Source organism: Nelumbo nucifera, chromosome 1, assembly GCF_055504915.1.
Source record: "Nelumbo nucifera cultivar China Antique chromosome 1, China Antique-T2T, whole genome shotgun sequence".
NCBI classification, from domain to species: Eukaryota; Viridiplantae; Streptophyta; class Magnoliopsida; order Proteales; family Nelumbonaceae; genus Nelumbo; species Nelumbo nucifera.
This window is the reverse complement of record NC_142649.1, coordinates 36618799-36631753: the sequence shown is the minus strand read 5'-3', so window position 1 is coordinate 36631753 and position 12955 is coordinate 36618799. Positions and strand designations below refer to the sequence as shown.

General features: G+C 40.2%; 1 protein-coding gene across 2 annotated transcripts in view; it reads left to right on the top strand.

Annotated features, from left to right (window-relative positions):
* Positions 1–12296, top strand: part of LOC104608294 (putative protein phosphatase 2C 66) — a 48600-nt gene extending 36304 nt beyond the window's left edge. The window contains exons 2-6 of one of the 2 annotated variants that reach the window (XM_088896410.1): positions 6352–6438; positions 10330–10704; positions 10800–10917; positions 11049–11272; positions 11458–12296. In XM_088896410.1, coding sequence (XP_088752536.1) covers positions 6352–6438; positions 10330–10704; positions 10800–10917; positions 11049–11272; positions 11458–11997 — 1344 coding nt within the window. In that variant the 3' untranslated portion in view covers positions 11998–12296. The remainder of the gene's footprint in view (positions 1–6351; positions 6439–10329; positions 10705–10799; positions 10918–11048; positions 11273–11457) is intronic. The other variant, XM_010274233.3, reaches the window with a different exon arrangement.
* Positions 12297–12955: the final 659 nt, after the last annotated feature.

Here is a 12955-nt window from a genome sequence, read left to right as displayed (position 1 = left end):
TTTTGGAATATTAAGAGCTTCTAACACAGACTTGGGAATTGGGTTAGAGGCAACAGAAGAAAGGTAGGCAAAATATGAAGGAGAGAGCAAACTATAAGAAAGGTGTTTGAAAATGCAATGTGCAGTACACTTCCTTATTCCTTTCCTAATAGCAATGGGGATATCAAGGTCTGGGAAGGATGACTCCAAAGGGGCTGTAACAAAACTTGTTGTCTCATCTGTAATTGGAAGTGCATGAGGCTCATGTGTTGTAGTAGAAACAACCTGCTCATTTCTGGTTCTTTGTCGTTGATACAACCTGGGATTAAAAAGAGGGCGAGGAGGTAAAGGAGGAGGAATAGGAACACTGGAATGAGAGTGAAGTGACTGATCCTCCGTTGATTCATTTGAAGGAGGAAGAGACTCAGAAAAAGACTCAACTGGGACAGGAAGAGGAAGAGAAAACACCTGTGACAAATCCTCCCCCTTTGGACAATGTCTCTCCAGAGAAGAACCATAAAAGGAAGAAAGTTCATCAAAGGTGACATCCATTGAGACATACCGAGTGCCAGTCTTTGGATCAAAACAACAGTAACCCTTCTGTGTGGGGGAATAACCAAGGAAGATACATGTTGAGTGGGCCGGTTTGTTTTGTTGAGTGGCCCGGTTTGTCTTTAGTTTGTTTTTATTTAATTAGGAAGTTGTTGGGCCTTCAGCCCATTAGTTTTTTATTTTTTAAAGTTGTGACTATTCAGTTTTAGTAGCCACCCTTCTAAGGGCATCCTTGTAATATCTCATCTTTAAGTTAAATATAAATATAACGAGGGGCTGGCAGCTAGGGTTAACTCTCTCATAACACTAGTTGACCTCCTACTCTTTTCTTCTTCTCCTTCCTTCTCTACTGCTGAAATCTTCACCTTCCCCCTCTTTCTCTCACAAGAAGCTTGACTGAATCAGCAAATAGTGATTTCTACTTGGTATCAGAGCAGGTTGAAGGTTCTTGAAGTTGTTCTCTCATGCAGCCCTAGATCAGCCGACTGCATGGTGATTTAAGAGGCTGATTGAAGCTCTCAGGTAAGCCCAGTTTTTGGATTTTCTTGATGGGTCTTTGTGCCCTGTAGCTTGTCTAGGGTTTCTTATCAGAATCAAGAAAAACTGGAGAAAGGGGAAGAGTCCTGTTTTTGTTGGACTCTTCAATTTTGACCTAGGAAGTGGTGCCCTAGTTTTTTAGGGTTACTTGGAGTTTTTTGTAAGGGGTGATTTAAGTCCCACGTGGTTTGGAGGCTTCTAGAGAGGGCGGTTGTCTTTTCTCTCTCTTCTCCCATCCCACAGAAAAGGAATCTTTTGTGGGAAGAAAGCCCATGACACCAAGAAAGTGTTGTTGGTTCCAAAAGGTGTCTTGTTTGATCTTGCTGCAATTTTTAGTTATTTTCTTTACCTTTTTTGAGAATCATGGAGGGCCATAGAGTTGAAAATAAGCCCGGGAGTGAAATGGGACCAGTAAGAGGGGGTGCTGGAGACCCCTTCAGGGCTAGAACCATTACTACAGTTAGGTTGGATGGTGCAAACTACTTGGAATGGTCATAATCTGCAAAGGTGGCCATTGGGGCTCGTGGGAAATTAGGGTATATCACTGGTGAAGAGGTGAAACCCGAAACTAGCAACTCCTGGTGGGTGCAGGAAAATTATATGGTGATGACTTGGTTGTGTAATTCCATGTTGCCACATATAAGTAAAAATTTCTTATGGGCAAACACTGCTAAGGAAATATGGGATGGGGTTGTAGAAACCTATTCACAAAGGAGAATGTTGCTAGGGCTTATCAACTGAGAAATCAGGTTATTGCTACAAAGCAGGGAGATAGATCTGTTGCAGCCTATTTTTCAGCCCTTAAGACCCTGTGGCAGGAGATTGACCATTTGGAGACCTTTGCTTGGGAAACCACCAAGGATGCAACTACCTATCCGAGACATTTAGAGAAGTATAGGGTGTTTGAATTCCTTGCTGGCCTTAACCCTGAGTATGATATTGCACGACAGCATCTTCTTTCTAGGGATAGTGTCACTCTCTCCCAAGCATATGCTTTTGTGTCAAGGGAGGAGTGCAAGAGGGATGTGATGATGAAAACCCAAATTTCTTATCAGTCTGCCATGGTAAGTGTTGTGAAACCTAAACAAAGTGGCGGTGAAATCAAGAAGGAAGACAAAAGAGATTTGGTTTGTGACTATTGTAAGAAGCCTAAACATACAAGAGATACTTGTTGGAAGCTTCACCCGCATCTTGTGTCGACTAGATTGAGAATTAAGAAGGGAAACGCGCACATGGCAGTTACCGGTGACAAACCGGCCCACTCAATAGTACACTTGTGGGCTTTTGGTTCAAATTTATGTCTTTGGACACTTGGGATATGTACATAACAGGTGCAGCCAAAGACACGAAGAGGAATAGGAAAAAGATCCTTGTCTGGATGAAGGAGACTAAAGGGAGACTTAAACCCTAAAACCCTGGATGGCATACGGTTTATAAGGTAGATAGCAGTGAGAACAGCATCACCCCAAAACTTTATAGGGACATGTGAGGCAAATAGAATACTTCTTGCAACTTCAACAATATGTCTATTTTTTCTTTTAGCAACTCCATTCTGTTCCGGGGTCCTAACACAGGAGCTTTGATGAATAACCCCTAAATCAGTGAGATAGCAGGTTAGGTTTTGGCTTTTTACAGTACTCACAGATAATCTCTTTCTTCCCTTAGTTACTTGGAGTCCCTGCAACCCCCTTGGGTTTCACTCCCATATAAGCAAAGTGATCATTTAGACCAGCCCCTTGGACCTGGACAAGTCTTCTGCTTTCTTCACTACTTACCAATGCATATGCTTGAGACAGTGAGACACTATACTTGGATAAAATATTTTGCTTTGTAATATCATACTCTGGATTTAGCCCTGTCAAGAACTCAAACACCCTGTTTCTCTCATCCAGTTTTCTGTAGGTCTCAACATCATTAGTGGTGTCCCAGGTTACAACTTCTATCAAATCTATTTCTTGCCATAAAGACTTCAGTGTTGAGAAGTATACAGCTAATGGTTTCTCCCCCTGTCTCAAATTCTTCACATCACTTCTCAACTTGTAAGCCCTGGCCACATTTAATTTTTGGGAATAGGTTTCAGCAACACTATCCCAAATTTCCTTTGCTGAATTCATCCACAAATAGTGCTGACTAATCTGTGGTTGCATTGAGTTCACAAGCCACCCAATAACAGTATAATTTTCTTGCATCCACTTTTCATATGATGGATCATCTTCTAGAGGAGCCTTTTTGCTCCCAGAGATAAAACCCCACTTGCCTCTACTACAAATATGAATCTTTACTGATTGTGACCAAGCCAGATAATTAGTTCCATCCAGCTTGATTGTGGTCACAGCCAGTAGAGAGTCTACAAAGGCTTTCGGAACCTGTCCGGATTCAGCAACATGTTTGTTTTCAAAGTCTGAGGAGTTCATCTTTTTAAACACTTCAAAAATGACTTCAAACAACTTCGAAAAACACCAAATGAAGACAGAACAAAAACTGTGTTGTGAGCCAACCTCTATGCAGCCATACCAGTAATCTGCGTCACACCCGGAATCTGGGAGAAACGAAGAAAATTCAGCCGCTCCTTGTAGACTTCACAGAACACCAATCCACTTGATTCGATCTTCAAGAAGGAGAATGAGAAAGCCTTCAGTCACTGAGTGCCTAGGTCAAACTCCCTGTGGGGCCTGCAATCAAATTTCTCCAAAGAATTAGGGTTTCGGGCAACACACTTGAATCTGTCAAGGGGACGACAAAACCAGTCCTCTTCTCTCCAGAAACCACTAACAACTGGACTGAAATAGGTGTCTTTAACTATTCATACGATTCAGTTGGAAAAAAAAAGGTGAAAAAAGGGGAAAAACGAGCCTGCTCTGATACCAAGAAGAAAAACAGCCTTTTGAGAAGAAAGGACTGTTTAGAAAGATGCAAAATTTCAAAAGAAAGTAGCAGAAATCAGAGTTCAAGAGGAGAGAAGAAGAAGAAGAAGGTGGCAGCAACTTGGGTTCAGAGAGAGATTTTCGAACATAATCTCTTCTCTTACACCCTTAATTCTATTTTATTAAGTTAAACTTTGGTAAATTTATAGAGAAGCCCCTAGTTGGGCAGAAAATTAAAAAGACATTACATAAGAAAGAATAAGCCCAGATTAAGGCCCATTACAGCAAAGAACATAAAAGATAAAAAAGGATAAACAGCCTATGGGCCATTCGGCCCATCTTCTCTACAGTATTAGAGCCTGATCTAGGGCTTCTCATGTGAAGTTTAACTCAGCCGACCACATGAGAGTTATCTAAGGCTGGAAGAATAGAAATGAGCTATCTTTGCCTGATTCTTGGAGGTTACCAGAGATCTTTAGCAGCTGTCCGAAGATTGGAGAGTGTTTTTTGGTAATCAGGAAGAATCAGAGAAGGCTAGAGGAATTAAGATTGGATTTTTATCAAGACTGAAGGTGGAAATCAGAGTTTTCTGGGTAAGTTCTCATCTCTCTTGAACCAGCAGTAGTAAGAAATAAGTTAGACTTATTTAAAAGGTACAGCTGAGAAAATCTGAATTTTCTAGGGTTTGTTCTTAACCCTACAAACCTTTTTTTACTGTGAGCCTTTCTTGGAGGAATCGACTGGAAAAGATCTGATCTTGACCTTTTTTTATTGGACTGATTACAGTCCAGGTTTGTCTACCAGTGAGTTAATCCTTGACTGAGATTGCATTCTTGGAAAGTATTTGACTGTGTTTGCACTCTTGGTTGAGATTAAATTCTGGACTGTTATTCTCTGATTAAAGTTACAGTTCTGGTTCTTGTTCTTTGCTGAAATCAGTTTCTGGACTGTTAATATCTGGTGTTTTTGATAGTTTTGAGAAGGAACTATCGACTGAAATTAAGTTCTGGTTCCTATTCCTTGCTGGCATCAGATTGTTCTCTGTTTTCTTGGAAAATTAGTCTCTTTCTTCTTGGAGCTTTGTGATCTAGTTAGTATGGAAAAGGTTGGAAATGAGGTAAAAACTCAAGGGGAAGTTTTGGGACTGCTAACATGACTGAAAATACGTTCCAGATTACCACTGTTAGGTTTGATGGAACAAACTACTTGGAATGGGCCCAATCAGCAATGATGGCCATTGGGGGCAGAGGAAAATTAGGGTATGTAACAGGGGACACAAAAGAACCAGCCAATGAGGATATATCTCATCCAAGATGGGTTCAAGAGAACTACTTGGTAATGATCTGGCTATGCAACTCTATACAGCCCCACATCAGCCGAAACTATCTCTGGGCAAAAACAGCCAAGATTTAGGACAGCATGAAGGAAACCTATTCCCAACCCCTCAATGTTGCTAGAACTTATGAGCTGAATATGAGGTGAAAAACCTCAAGCAGGGAGAGAAGCCAATCTTAGTATACTTTGCTACTCTAAAATCCCTTTGGCATGAAATTGATCACTTGGAAACTATTGAATGGGGAAGCTAGAAGGATGCAGCAACATAGAAAACTGATTGAAACAAATAGGGTTTTTGAGTTCTTAGCCGGTCTAAACTCAGATTTTGATATTACAAGACAACAACTTCTCACTAGGGAGAGTGTGACTATCTCAAGCCTACTCATTAGTCCATAGTGAAGAGAAAGTAGGAGGAAGGTAATGCTATCTTTTCAACCCACAGAAACAGCCTTGTCAGCAACAAAATTCAAGGCTGGAGGGGAAAAGGAAAGGGAAGTTAAGAAGGAAGACAGAAGAGAAGTTTTTTATGATCATTGCAAGAAGCCCAAACACACCAGGGACACTTGTTGGAAGTTTCATCCTCACCTAATGCCAGCTAGACTTAGAAACAAGAAGGGAAGTGCTAATACAGCAACTACTACTAACAATACATCCTCTTCCATCACAAGGACTACATCCTTGGATGCCTTAGCAGCTGTTCGGGTTACACTGACACAGCTAGAGAAAGAAGCTGGTATTTCTGGATCTACATCTCAGTCTTCGGCTACTACACCTACTCAGCCTACTTCAGCCCTTGCTCATACAGGTACAAGAGCTACTGCATGTCATGCTTCTGTCCCAAGTAATACTAGACCTTTTTGGGTAATTGATTCAGGTGCTTCAGACCATATTACCGGCTTATCTACTTTATTTAGCACCTATTGTTTATCCTCTGGGAGAGGGAGATATCAGATTGTCTGATGCCATCACCCTATCCTCAGTTTTGCATGTTCCCAAGCTTAATGCTAACTTACTTTCAGATGGTAGTATTACTAAAAGTCAAAACTGTTTAGTAACCTTTTTCCCTGATCGGTGTGTTTTTCAGGATCTGGAAACAAAGAAGGTGATTGGGATTGGCCATGAGATGAATGGAGTCTACCTGCTTGAACATTCACATGGGGAGCAAAGTAAAGTGGGGAATTTGTTTGTCTCTCAGTCTTGTAGTAAGATTATGCTTTGGCACAACTGCTTAGATCATTTATCTTTTGGTTCTTTGAAGAGTCTTTTTCCAAACTTATTTGAGTTAGTAGAAGTGTCTAGTTTAAAGTGTGAAAGTTGTGAGCTTGCAAAACATAGTAGATCTTCTTATCCTTTGAGTAATAAAAGAAGCAACCTTCCTTTTGAAATTGTGTATACCAATGTTTGGGGGCTATATCATACCCCCACCATGGGAGCGTATAGATATTTCTTATTATTTGTTGATGATTATACCTGTTTTTCATGGGTCTACCTTATGCACTCTCAGGATGAAGTCCCTTCTCTGACCCAGGCTTTCCATCAGATGGTTCTAACCCAATTTGAAACCAAGATCAAAATTCTTAGATCTAATAATGCCAAGGAATACTTTGCAAAATCCTTGGCATCCTATCTTCTTGATCTTGGGGTCATTCATCAGAGCACCTGTCCTCGTACACCTCAGCAAAATGGGGTTGCTAAGAGAAAAAATAAACATATCTTAGAGGTAGCCAAAAGCATCATGCTCAACTCTAATGTTCCCATACGCTTCTGGGGGATGCAATCCGTACAGTCGTGTACCTTATTAATAGGGTTCCTTCACGGGTTATAAACATGCAAACCCCGTTTAGTCTTCTGTATCCAAATAAGGACCTATTCACTATTCCCCTCAAAACTTTTGGGTGTACTTGTTTTGTTCAAATCCTTGGACTTCATTGCTCAGAGTTTGATCCCAAAGCTACTAAATGTATTTTCCTTGGGTATGCACAAAATCAAAAGGAATATTGTTGTTAAGAGCCTGTTTTAGGGAAGCGTTTTGTATCCATGGATGTCACATTTTTTGAGGATATGCCCTACTATTATAGGGCTTCTCCTTAGGGGGAGAGTAGTGAGGAAGGGATTTCAGTTTCAGCCCCAAAAGTTCCTTTACCTGTCCCAGTTACTGAAGGGGAGAGATGTGAAGAGGGTGAGGGTTGTCAAAAATGCAGAGAATTGAGAGTGTATCATAGAAAGTGGTGGAGGCAGGTTGATTCTCGTGCTCAACAACAATCTAGGTCAATTCCAACATCTTCTACAGCCCCAGGTCCAGACACTACTACTGCTTCCACAGTTGATCCCACTATTACAGATGTTCAGCCCTCACCATCAGATGACCTTGATCTTCCCATTGCAATTTGTAAAGGAAAGCGTCATTGCACCTCATCCACTACCCATATTGCATCTCCAAGTTCCTTTCCTATAATTGTCTCTCAGAATCCTATAGATCTTACTTAGCATCTATTGTTGTTATTCCTATACTAAAAAAAGTTCAAAAATCCCTTTTGATACCTGAATGGAAGGAAGCAATGCAAGTAGAGATGGATGCTCTTGTTAAGAACAACACATGGTAACTAGTTAATCACCTTGAAGGAAAGAAACCTATTGGATGCCGATGGGTGTTTACTGTGAAATATAATGTTGATGGTACTGTAGAGAGGTATAAGGCCAGATTGGTTGCAAAGGGATTCACACAAACTTATGGCATAGACTATACAGAAACTTTTGCACCTATTGCAAAAATGAACACTATCACAGTTATACGATCCATTGTTGCGAACTTCTCATGGCCACTATTTCAGCTGGATGTTAAGAATGCCTTCCTCAATGGAGACTTGCAAGAGGAAGTATACATAGAGTTACCCCCTGGTTTTTATAGTACAGAAGCAGGAAAGAAAGTCTGCCTTTTGAAGAAGGCCTTGTATGGGCTGAAACAATCTCCGAGAGCTTGGTTTGATAGGTTTAGACTGGCTTTGGACAAATTCGGATACATACAGGCTCAGTCAGATCACACTCTCTTCTTTAAGAAGACAGGTCATTCCCTGACTCTACTTGCAGTCTATGTAGATGACATTGTGATAACGGGGAGTGACATTAGTGAAATTGAAACTATTAAACAGCATCTTCACAAGGAATTTGAAGTGAAAGACCTAGGGGAATTGCATTATTTCCTAGGAATCGAGGTAGCTCGGTCTAAGCATGGCACTTTTATCTCTCAAAGGAAGTATGTTCTGGACTTATTGGAAGAAACTAGAAAGTTAGGAGTGAAACCTACTGACACACTTATTGAGCTTAACCATAAAATAAGTGCAGAAAATGGAGAACTTCTTGAGGACAGGGCTATGCACCAGAGGCTGGTTGGGAAACTTCTTTATCTTTGCCTAACTTCTTCAAGAAACAGAATGTTGTTGCTCGCTCCAGTTCAGAAGTAGAATACGGATCCATGGCCAATGGTGTTGCAGAAGTGTTATGGCTGAGATCCTTGCTTAATGAATTGGAAATTAATTATGAGAAGCCTCTGATGTTATATTGCAATAATCAAGCTGCAATTAATATTGCCCACAACCCAATACAGCATGACAGGACAAAGCATATCGAGGTTGACAGACATTTTATCCAAGAGCAAGTCGCATCTCAAGAAATATGCCTTCCTTACATTGCCTCAGACATGCAGTTAGCTGATCTCTTCACCAAAGTAGTCACAAATATCAAATTGGAGACAGATTTACGCAAGTTGGGCATGACAAATATCTACTCCCAACTTGAGGGGGAGTGTAGAAATAGTTAGTAAGCCACGAGTTGGGGTTCCATACCCACACTCAGGCTCTGGTGTGGCGGTTTCATGACCACACCTAGATCTTTTTTATTCTTTTTAAGTTGGGCCGGCTGGCCTTATCTATATTATGTTTATCCTGTTATGTTTTATTAGGACTAGAACTTTATGTTTTATTGCCTATTCTTGTAAGGAATCAAAGCTATAAATAATGAAGTGTATGGGGCGGCAGATATCAATCAACCGGACCCCTTCTTTCTTTCTCTCTTCTCCTTCCTTCCTCTCTTCTTTTCTATCTCTTCCTTCTCTTCGAACCTGTGTTTCTCTTCTTAGATTACACAGCAGCAGTTTTGTTGAAAAGAACATACTGTTATAGACTATATCATTGCATCATGCTAGGATAGTGACTGAATTCTATGTACAGTGATTGATAAATTACTGATTGATATTCATCAGGCTAACTCTGTGTCTCTGTCAGTTATGTTAGTGAATCAATATCAAAAGCATCATGCACATCTAATAATAACAAAATACAATGGTGACTTGTGTTTGTGTGTTTTCATAATTAGATCCTTCTGTTCTAGATATGTCAACCACTGTCAAGAGCCCATTGTTGTTCTGACTAGTTATCTCCATGTTCACGAGTGTTTGGTTCCCAAAGACCCCATTAGCTTTACAGGGTATATGATGTCTAATGTGTTGTTTAGCTGCAGCAGTTTAGTGAATCAATTGCACTGAACCGATATTTCGATGCATCTTTCTCTTTTCACCTCAATGTAGTTTTAGAAAGTCCAGGTCTAGTGAAGGCACAAAACCCTGATACACAAGTATTATAATTATTGTTTACTAACAATTGCTAAGCTGGGGACACCTGATTGGACCCATGTATTTTCCATTGGATCGCACATTTTTCAAATTTGTACCATTTCAAATTTAAAACTGAGCCACTGACCTAGGAACCAGTGCTCTAAGGCTGGTCCTTAGAGATCAGTCTAGCACATAAGTTTGTTTTTGGTTTCAGAATAACAAGTCAGTCTTGCTTTGATTTACTTCTGAGATGACTTTCTCCATTGAAATAGTTCAAATTGATGCTGCTAAAATTATTAAAATTTCTTAGGCACTGTTTAATATCATCAAACAGTTAGGTCATAGTAGCAAGAGTTGTATAAAAAACATGTAATTTGGCTCTGTCTTATCTTATACCTGTGCCTGTTCTTCTATATGCATCACTAAATGACATCAATCCATTCAATGCACTAGAATTTTGGCTCAAGGGATGATACAATCTTCTGTGGGGTATTTGACGGTCATGGTCCATATGGTCATATGGTTGCCAAGAAAGTTCGTGATTCACTTCCTCTTAAGCTGTGTACCCAGTGGAATGCTAATTCTAGTGATTGCCAGAATGGCATTGCTCCAGAAAGCATAAATTCTGATGAAACCGGATCCATCAGCATGGATGATGAATGGTGTTGTTCCTTGGATATTGATGACACTGAAAAACTCCCTGATCTGTATCAGCCACTGAAACAATCTATCTTAAAGACCTTCAGGCTAATGGATAAGGAATTAAAGATGCATCCAACAATTGATTGCTTTTGCAGTGGAACTACTGCTGTTACTTTGGTAAAGCAAGTGAGGATCTTTCTGATGTTCTCATGCTACATTTTAATTTTATCTTGTCACCAATTGGCAGACATTTACATAACATGCAACCTGAAAATTACCAGGGCCAGAATCTTGTAATTGGAAATGTTGGAGACTCAAGAGCAGTAATGGGGACAAAAGATAAAGAGAACTCTTTGGTTGCAGTACAGTTGACTGTGGACTTGAAGCCTAATCTCCCAAGTATGTTCCCTGTATACCTCTTCACTAACTAAAGTTTTTCATGCTCCTTACCTAAAGATACTTCCTTACAAGTTACAACCACTGCAACAGACTTTTACTTGCTGCTTACCTTCCTGGTTGTTACATTTTAGGGGAAGCTGCCAGGATCCAGCAATGCAAAGGAAGGGTCTTCGCTTTGCAAGATGAGCCAGAGGTTGCACGTGTTTGGTTGCCTAATAATGACTCACCTGGCTTAGCCATGGCTAGAGCTTTTGGAGACTTCTGTCTAAAGGATTTTGGTTTGATTTCTGTTCCAGATGTGTCTTATCGTCGTCTCACTGAGAGAGACCAGTTCATTATTCTTGCCACTGATGGGGTATCCTTCTCTCTTTGCATCATGTTTGTTAATTTAGTTTTAATTTCAACTTTTAAGAACAACTTATGGTGTAGGCACAGCCCCTACCTTGTCAAACTATATTTTTATTTTGCTATACTCAAACTCATGGGTGGATCATCATGAATTATCATTGCCATCTTTCTCCCCTTTTCTGTTATATGCAGGTTTGGGATGTTCTCTCAAATAAGGAAGTTGTAGACATAGTGGCTTCAGCCCCAAGTCGTACAACAGCAGCACGGGCTGTTGTAGATTGTGCTGTTCGAGCATGGAGGCTCAAATTTCCTACATCTAAGAGTGATGATTGCGCTGTTGTCTGTCTCTTTCTGGACCATACATCTCAGGCTGGTGAAGAGACAGATGGCAGCACTTTGGAGAGCATGACTGAGGAGTCAGAAAATCCAACGCTTTCAGGCATGAATGACAGCAAAGCAACAGATGGGAATACTCAGCCTTTGAATGGTCCTGTTCTTGAGCAATCCAGCACCGTCCAACCTTCTGGTGAAATTGTTCCTGTTTTGGAATCAGTAGAGGAAAAGCTTCCCCAGAGGTGCCATTCTACAAGGAGCCTAGCTGAGTGCATTTCAACTGCCGATGATGAGGAGTGGTCTGCCCTTGAAGGTGTTACCAGAGTGAACAGTTTGCTAAACCTTCCCAGATTTCTATCTGGTGATAAAAGAGCAACCAGTTGGAGAAAATGGTTGTGAAACATCAACAGCCATGAATTCGATGCTAAGGTGCCATACACCAAAAAAGGGAAAAAGTGAAAGTTTTAGACCGATGACGATCATTATTTGCATGATAACACTGTAATAGCACGATGAAAATACGTAGGTTTAAGGCTGAAGGCTGTAGACGATTGTGTCAAGCAGCTGCACACTGAGCATAGGCAAATTTTTTTGTTGAATAAGTTTTGCAAGTACTCTAGTGTTAGGAATGATGAACTAGAGGACTTTGTTGCTTCCAGGCTATATTATAAACTTTAATTATTATTCGATTTTCTGCAGAGGAACTCCAATTTGTCTTCATTTTAAAAGAATTCTCCTCACAATGTTTGCTTGGTTTCATTTCACTCCACACAATCTGAAAAGGCTTAGAATCTTGAAAAATGCATTGTTAATTTGAAGTCGTGCTAGACAGCTTATGCCTTGCAAACCCAAGGGTATCAGTCCTTGCTGCTGAAAAAATCAAGGCTTTTCATTTGCTTCTCGAAGGCCTTGTAGAAACAGTAGTTGAAAATATTAGAGATGCTTTTGTACATTGTCTCATTCTTTTTCTGATATAAGAAAATTTAATAGTTACTAATGAAAGAAAAATGTTGAACATGGTAGGGTATTTATTCTCCATGAAAACCCTTGTGAATGCACAGGGTTATTCCTTGAAGGGGTTTAGTTTTCACTGTTTAGCCCATAGTTTTCTAGTTTTCTTCATTTGCCTGGGTACGCCTCTCATTTAAGGGCTCAAACTTTCTTCAATATGAGTGAAAAAGCAGAGTGCCCTAAGCTCAAAAGTATTGGTATCTCAAAGAGTATCTTAATGCAATTTTAAGATGTGTAGCAGGATATGCTTTGGAAATGATAGAGAAAGTCGTAAAAATCTTACAATTGTATTAGTAACAAATGTGATCTAAAGGCTCAGATATGAAATAAGCATAAATAAGGCAAA